General features: G+C 29.3%; 1 protein-coding gene across 3 annotated transcripts in view; it reads right to left on the reverse strand.

The window, feature by feature from the left end:
- scramb1 (phospholipid scramblase 1) overlaps positions 1-9,067 on the reverse strand; it is a 128,432-nt gene extending 119,365 nt beyond the window's left edge. For all 3 annotated transcript variants that reach the window (XM_075358814.1, XM_075358809.1, XM_075358804.1), the window contains exons 1-2: positions 8,940-9,067; positions 6,572-6,674 (exon numbers count right to left, since the gene is read on the reverse strand). In XM_075358814.1, coding sequence (XP_075214929.1) covers positions 6,572-6,632 — 61 coding nt within the window. In that variant the 5' untranslated portion in view covers positions 6,633-6,674; positions 8,940-9,067. The remainder of the gene's footprint in view (positions 1-6,571; positions 6,675-8,939) is intronic.
- Between the last annotated feature and the right edge of the window lie 63 nt (positions 9,068-9,130).

Raw genomic sequence — 9,130 nt, forward strand, 5'->3', positions numbered from 1 at the left:
TAGATTCTACATGGAAGATATAAACAGGGATAAGTTGGAAAAACAGAAGGCTATAAAAATTTAAAAGGTGTAGTAAATGCGAGGTATGAACATCTGTAGGTGCTATATAACATGGACGGTCCTCATACCTTTGTAGGTTTCTTATGGTGTGGGAGGGTGTACGCATTGACTTTCATCCCAAATGCAGACAAGAGCAGAGAGAAATAGGGTATATTTTCATAAGGGATTTTTTAAATTTGTGAATGTGTTTCTTGATTTTTAAGTAAATAAGAAGACTTTGATTAAATCAAGGACAAAATTGTTGTTGTTGTTGCAATCAATACTTTGTTTTGTTGGTATGAGGATAGTATTTTTGGTATTTAAAGACTCAATTAAGCAATGATCTAAGTGCATAATCTAATTAAAGTTAGAAATAGGAAGAGATTTGTGTGCATAATCTAGTTGAAGTTAGAAATAGGAAAAGATTTGTATGAAACCTTCATTGTTAGAGGAAGACAAGGGGATTGCGCTTCTATGAATTGATTAATTTGATAGTAGAGCGTTGTAAGTTATGGTAGGTGGTTGTGGTTGGAAGAGGCAATATGAAGATAAGAAATTTGTGTAAATACACTGATGGAAATTTCTGCTGCAGCATTTGCATCAATGGCGTCCTGACGCCAAGGCCAAACTGACGATTGTGTTATATTATCAAGTTCAGACGATTTATAAGAAAACTTCCAGTAAATCCCATCAGGGCTAGGAAAGTAGGGAGTGGTGTGGTGATGAGGATCATCACAAGGCGGGTGTGTCTTCCCCCTATGGGAGTCAAGAAGGTATCTTATGGTTTTTGACCTGACAAATTGAATAACAGGTTCTAGAACCATATCTACAGTACTTTTCATAATATCAGACATAAAACAGAAAAATTTGTGGTCTAAAAACACATTTTTTTTGTTTATAATGTAAAACCATTGTTTAATTACTAGTAGATGTGTAAAATTTATTATCAATACTTGTAAAGAATTTAGTTCTGAGAAAATTGATGTAAAATAGCCCAATAAAAAATAATACAAGTTCAAGAAATTTGATTTTATTAATAACACTCGCCTTATGAAAATGGCTATAATGTTATCAACTACGGGAAATGAAGTCAACATACAACTGATACAATGTTACAAAAATTAAAATGTAACTGATACATTTAATAAAGTTTACAGTAGATTTTAACAAATCAGTTCTTCTATTTCATTAAATGTGGCTACATGCTTTTAGACAGCAAGCTTTGCTCTCCGCAATTCTGCACGATTTTCCTTAATTTATACAACATATGTAATATGAGCAACCAACTCTATAAAATCCAACACAACACTGTCCACGCATATGAACACAATACTTTTCATCTAAACCCCAAGCAAAAATCTAAAGGTTTAGATCAGGTGATCTTGGTGGCCTGCTGCAGCCAATTAATCGCTCTGGAAATTGCTCATTTCAGTATGCCGATATAGCAAGATGTGGGGAGGTGCACCATCATCCTGAAAGTACATGGAGTATCTTGATGCTGGTGGAACATTTTCTAATAGCAGGCGGCAATTGATCTTTAAAGAATTCCTTGTAAATGTCACAATTTAGATGTCCTGGAAGAATGAATGGTCCAATTAGCAGATGGTAACCTAGACTATTGATGCTAAATCGGTGTTGGAAACTACATTCTAAAGTTATGTATGGATTGACTTCTACACAAGTGTATTCACTGCAAAGGTTAGTGATGCCGTCCCAAGTAAACCAAGCCTGTGCAATCAGTGGTTCACATTCAACCAGTAGTAATATTGCAACGAACAGGAGGATCTCTTGGGTGAAGATTTTGTTCTCATTGATTATGATAAAGAACTGCTTGTTTTAACAAAGTTCCTCCACATCATAGATAGGAAACCCTGAACTGCCAAAAGGCATGAAAGGCTGAAACTGCATGAATGGGCAGAATGGTTGCGGTGAGTACAAATACTAATGTTGAGAAGCATATCTGTTTTTCATAACATATGGAATGTTCCACTAATTGTTTTAGGATTTGGAACTCTGGGATTAGGAAAATCTTTGATATTCTTCAGCAGCAGTTGAAATTCCATGATACACCCTTAAGAGAAATACCATGTTGGCGTATTCCTCAGTTGTAAATAACAAAAACATTGCTGCAGTATTGACACTCACTTAAAACAAACATTAACACATTTAACATGCTAATGTTGCTAGACTGTACTAGCAACAATTCACAGTAGTAACACAGAACATGTAATGCACTGTTGGCCAACTGATTTTTTTCTATGTTACCAATTTATGAAATCATAATTTCTCAATTTTCAATTTAACAGTAAATTTGAGATACATAAACTTTATTGACTGAATAACTTAAGTACTGTTATTTTATTTTATTTTTATCTTTAACACAATACTATTTTTTGTATCATTGCACTTTGTAGGAAAGCAAACATGCTTTGTATATCTAATCCCTTTGTATATATATATATATATGGTAAGTATTACTAAGAAAATCAAATTTCTCAAACTTATATTTGTTTTTTTGTTAGGGTATTTAACATCATTTCTCACAATTAGATTCTCCACACAAGTTTTCATAATAAATTTTATGCATTTACTAATCTTAACAAAGTTTTTGCATTACAAACATAAAAAAATGTGTTTTTAAACAAATTTTTTTTTAGTTTTATGTCAAATATTATGAAAACTACTGGAGAAGAGCACCAGAACCGGTTCTGGAACCTGTTTTATTCAATTTGTCAGGTAAATAATCATATGAAGCCATCAAGTTTAGCGCTTAATTGGATTTCCAGTATTTCAGTATGATTTTATTTCACTCTGTCTGAGAATTAGAGAAAAATCTTTCACTAGATGTAACTCGCTAACGGAGCGTTTTTAGACCCATTTTTACATGAACTTTTTTCAATATTTTTGCTAGTAGAATGAGCTCAGATAACACTATGTGAATCACCCTGCATGTTGATCCAAAGGTAGTATAATATATTTAAGCATGTTTGCATGCAGTCTGTAGAATTATTAAATCATTACACATCCAATGTTAAAAAAAATTATTTTAATAATTCTTAAGTGTTTAATAGTTGATGAGCCATTTACTGTTTGTTTTCAGTCGATAGACCTTAAAAAAATATATAACCACACTATATAACCATAAATGTAGTATTCTGAAATCAGTATTACTGACTGATTTAGATTCTTTTGACTTCTGTCAATCACAAGAAATTTTAATCTTGATATTATGACCACCATCAAATTTCTTCAAAGAAATCAGTTTGTGAGATATGTTATACCGAAGTTCTCTGCAGTTTTGAAAGAGCTCACTTAAGTCCTCTATAGTTGTCTGCTTCATAGTTTGAAACTATTTCCATAAATTAAGGCATTCATTTAATTTAGCAACACTTATTATTTTGATAACTTGCTTTTCAGAAACTGGAATCCTGCTACACTTAATTTTATCAACAAAGATTTTTAAGAAATGTAGCCATGTTTAGTGAAGGAAGATAAACTTTTTTCAGGTGCTGCTAATGAATTTTTTTTATATTTATAAAATTATTTTTTCTATCCTGTTTCTCTCGCACAAGAAGGAGAAAATTTTGATACCTCAGCTGCAATTCACAAGAAAACAATAATTTTCAGATCTTCATAAACATGCCATGAATATTAATCAAAACCCGTACAGAAAATTTGTTAAAACTCCATAAGAATGGAATAAAGCTCTTTGGCTTTGACAGGTATTTACTTTTAGTGTGAACTAGGAACATGCTTTCAAACTCAGCTCTGAAAAGCCTATAAAGACATTATTCTCCATAATGGTGAATATATCCCAAAGCTTTCAGTTTAGAGAGCTCATGTCATTATACAGTAGACTAAGTCTCATACTGGGAAGAGGAAATGTTCAAATTCAAACTGCCTGCCACACCAAAAACTTATTTCAGTATTATTTTAATAATAATGCCAATATTTCTGCTTGATTTGTGAAAAATCATGGAATGAAATCATTCAATCCTGACTAATAACTAATATTCAGCATCTGTATTTCCCAGAAAACCTGGGTCTCTTCTTTCTTCATGCCCTGATAAGCCTGCACAAGGTTCAAAATTATTAACATCTTCACCGAAGTTCCATGTTTCTGGCAGTAATGTAATTCGAAACTCTGTATAGTATGGTGCTGGTCTTAATCCAGAGGGAATATTACTATATCTAATATTACATCAAGTCTTACTTGTCATGCTAGATATTTTTTTGTAGAAAAATAACAGTATGATCCTTCAACTCTCTCCAAATCACTGGAATTACTAAAAACATGCAATAAGATTCATTTATCCAACCAGTTAGCAGCATTACAAACAAGGCAAAGCAAATACAATAAGTCCAAGATTTGTCCTGATTACCTAATTTACATCCAAAATATATTTCATATGATGTTTTTCATCAACATATTCTTTCTCTGATATTAACATTATCTTGCCATAAATATACTAGAAACGGTATGGATAACTGATGCAACTATGAAGCATTTTATTTAATAAATGATAGCTAAAACCAAATAAGAATTAATGTTTTATGAACACACTCTGATTTATATAAAAAATATTCAAGTGAAAGCAGATATAAAACTAGTTACAGCATTGACTCTACACACATCACACAACTACACACATGAGAACTCGCACTTAAACAACTTAATGAAAAAGTTTATAAGATAGTTTATTGTTTAATTTACTTATCTACAGCTTTCTATTACCAGTCTACAGAAGTAAAACTATAAATAATATGACTCATTGATGAAATCTTTATATCAGAAAGAAAATAAGCTATGAATTATACAATTCTGCTGTTTTTAATTACTGAAAACGACAATAGTAATGAATATTAACATTTAACCCAAAATATGACATTTGATTATTAATTGAGCCACATTAATTTAATTTGAATTAAAACTGTTTACTTAATAATACTATTTAAATTTACTAAATTCTAAACATGTGTATAGTTCACACATTATTGCTGAAAAATAAAAAAACCTAAAAAAAATGAGGATGATAGGGAAATTCTGACTTCATATTCAGAATGAGCATCCAAAAATATTTAATACTGGGGAAAAATTAAATTTTTACCATATCACTTTCAACCAATGTAATTTAACTCATTGCAGTTAATATCATTCAATTAACAATTTCCTGTTCTACAAGTTTTTCCATCTGAAACCCAAATTACAATTGATTTTCCCAAGCAATGTTTTACTTTCAATTGAAATTAATTCTATTTTCTTCTGCTTTTTGCATAATTCTTTCAACTCTACTACTATTTTTTCAGTTAAGGAAAGATTTACCCTATCATTACAGGGAATCTGCATCAAACAAATCTAGATTACACTGAGGCACCATACAATTTACATTCTTTTTAGAAATCAAAAATTTAACAGATTATCCTGATTCTATTGACCTTCCTTCTTTTACAATTCATTGCACATTTTGTTTAAAAATTTTGATGGCTCTTACAAATTTTTTCTAAAAAAAAAAAAATATAAAAAATGTAACTAATAAGCACTACTTTCCTAATCTGACTACGAAGAATAATGTAAAAGCAATTATTTTACATCTTACTAGGGCATTATTGAAGAAAAAGAAAATGATTGAAATTCATATTAATATAAAAAAATTCTTTTAACACTACAGTATATTAAAATAGAAATTAATATTAAACTACAAACATTATTACACACTCAAACTAGTCAGGAAGAACTTATGAACATTTTAAAACTAAACATAAAATTGTAAGTTTATAATAATTATTATTTTAATAACAATATTAAAAAAGTTAATAGATTTAACAATATTGTAGAGAAATAATAAAAAATAAATCAGAAAGAAAAAGAATGGAAGTTATAATGGTCACATCGGTAATAAATTAAGATACACATGATTCATCAAACTGACTAAGAGTTGTAAGAAAATGTCATTTGGTTGTTACTAACTCTCAGAAGAAGGTGTGATTATCATATTATCTTGAGATTCATTTTAATTAATCTTTATTATTGAAATAATACAAACTAAAAAAATTATAATGAACTAACAGAAATAAACATGTACCTATTAATAGCATTCATTTCTCAAACAAAGTTTCTGAAATTTATGTACTTAATATTTAACTAGTTATTCTGTGTACCAAATAACTTCTTTACATCTACACTCTACATAAGTTCCTCTTTTACAAATGGTGACAGAAAATCCATTAGTACATAAGCCATTAAAATTGTTTTAATGTAGGTTAATACATAAAGATATATGAAGTGGATAATGGTTGATTGTGCTTTTATTTATAGAACTACAGTACTTAAATCAAGCATGCCTGACAAACATCAAAGCAGGGTCTGATAGTTTTGTATGTAAACAAAAACAATTTATTGAAAAAGTAAATGAATGAATATAATGTATAAATAAATAAATGAATTCAAGTGAATCATTAAAAAATAATCAATCAGTATGAAAAGAAAAATTCACTTAGAATATATTATGTTTTAAATTAATTAAATACATACCTTGGGGTGGTGAGTAAGGAGGAGGATAACCTTGGTTACTTGGATCTGGAGGATAAGACATAATTTTCTATCAGCAACTGAAGAGATTAAAACACTTGGTAGGCTAAAAAAAAAAATACTCTATTATAATTCTTTTAAAACAAGTTAATAATAAAAATAAACAAAATTTGAAAACATATATTTAATCAATGTTAAACCAATAATACTGTATTACTGTCAAGTTTCTATAATATATAACAAACATATATATAAAATTAAGAAACCTTGTGTAAAAAGTGACAAGGTGCCAAAATGTTTTACCTTTATAAATCTCAGTAATGATTGATTAAATTTAAATTACAGATAAATTAAAAACTATTTATGGATGGAATGACCCATGACAATCTGGCCTGTTAAATCAAATTCCTAACTTAAGTGCTCAAAGCTTTTTATTGGTGGTGTACAATGAAGTAATTATGTTTTATAATCTACTACAACTGTTATTACAACTTATAAGTAATACATATTGTATAACACTAGTATACACAGTTGTTCAAAATATATGATAAGTTTACTTATAGTAGACAGTTCTACAAAATTTTCAGTGTGCATACACATAGGATTTGAGGGAGAATGTGATCTTTGCTCATAGTTCAACACCCCATGCAGTTTACATGCCTGTAACTGAGGATTATTTAACATTTTATCACATGTGAAGGCCAGCAAAGTTTGAATAAGATTTAAATTTCTGATTATTTTTGGGCCACAATGCTTCAATTATTCTCTGCTCAGTTTATCTTTCTGTTTTATCGTTGGTGGGCAGCGTTGATTGACCTATGCTACAGATAAACAAAACCAATTGAGTAAATAAAAATTATAAGAATAAGGAATAGAAACAAAATGGGAATAAAATCTACCTCAGCTTCATTTCTTTTTACACTGTTCAACAATAGCCTACAATCTGGTTTTTAGAGTAATAATAGCCTCACACAAATAAAAAAAAAATATTCCAACCAAATACATTTATATTCTCAATAAAAATAAATAGGTTGCAGAATATTTCTTATATGAAGGAATTGCTATTTTTTATATCTTTATGAACTTCCTTTTCAAAGTTACAGCAGCTAATTATATTTTTCTAGTGTTTTGGCAGAGTCTGTTACGTAAACAAGTGTAAGATGCAATTGGTAGCTGATATGTTTTTGCCTTTAAAGTTAAAGAGTTGTTAAATTGTATTTCACAATAAATGATCTATAAACATATTTAAGAAAATTTATTAAAAACTACAGTTTTGTTAGACAAAATACAAAAATTTTAAATAAAAATACCAAGATAAACTTTATAGAATTATAAAAGCCTGTGTAATATAAAACATATTTATTACACCAGTATTATACAGATCTGTTGATGTACACCTTAAATTTCATTGATGGGCAATCTTAGTAACCTGCCCACCAATGAGGGCAGGTTACTAAGATTACTACATATAAAACATAAATGTAAGTTTGATGTACATAAAATGCTTGCTTAAAACTACAGCTTCAGCACTTGGATTTTCTTTCTATAATTTGTTATGAGTTAAAAATCTGAAAGTAATAATTTCTCTTTATAAACTTCCCTTTTAAAGTACTGCACTCACAAGAGCTGAAGAACAATCTAGTCTAAAGGGGATGGAACCAATCTATTTACATCAAGGACTTTACCAAAAGCACAATTACAATTTATAAAGCAAAATTATAAGGAATACTTTCAAAGTTGTATTTAAATAGCCTACAGTGAAAAAAATTAAGCCTCTAAAAGGAAAACGCAAGAATAATTATTAATTCATAAAATTTAGAGGCGAGTTTAATTTCAGTATAATCGTGAAAAACTGAAATATCCACAACCGAAACACTAGTGACGTAAGATAATGACACACCCTTTAAAAATAAACAAATATAAATCTGACACACCTCTGGTTAAATTCATTCCGAACAGCAAGGTTTTCTTTATTATCCAGAATTTTCTTTTGGTGACGCGGATTTATATATAATAAAATAAAACATTTCAGCAAATATAGACGTATAATTCATGCTAGAAGGCAAAGTACAACCAAAGTAAAACAAAAATCCTAAAAATAGATTATGCAGTAGCATGCAGATTTCGGAATGTTAGAAGAATGAGGTTAACCTGGACAAGTGTTAAACTGGACACAAGTTCATTATATATTAATAAAATTAATAATGATACAATTGAGTTACTTAAATTTAAAATTATATTATTTAGTTAAACACAATAAATTTAGATATTTGAAAAAACAAGTATGATGAAGACAATATGAACCAACGCACACAAAATATGTTTTTTCCCCCGATAAATTATACATAGTACGGACAATAGATCATCTTACCTTAAATAAGCAGTAAATTGTTTTTGTTTTTAAATTGAATAAAATTTTGCAATCTATAATACAATTTCAATGAATCAATGAAGTGTCACGATAGCACGTATGCAATCAGAACTAAAACAGATTATGCGTAGTCGCACAACAGCGCATGCGCAGTGTCGTTCCCTTATTTGAATGTTGTGCGCATTGTTATT

This window comes from Lycorma delicatula, chromosome 1 (genome assembly GCF_047948215.1).
Source record: "Lycorma delicatula isolate Av1 chromosome 1, ASM4794821v1, whole genome shotgun sequence".
Classification (NCBI taxonomy): domain Eukaryota; kingdom Metazoa; phylum Arthropoda; class Insecta; order Hemiptera; family Fulgoridae; genus Lycorma; species Lycorma delicatula.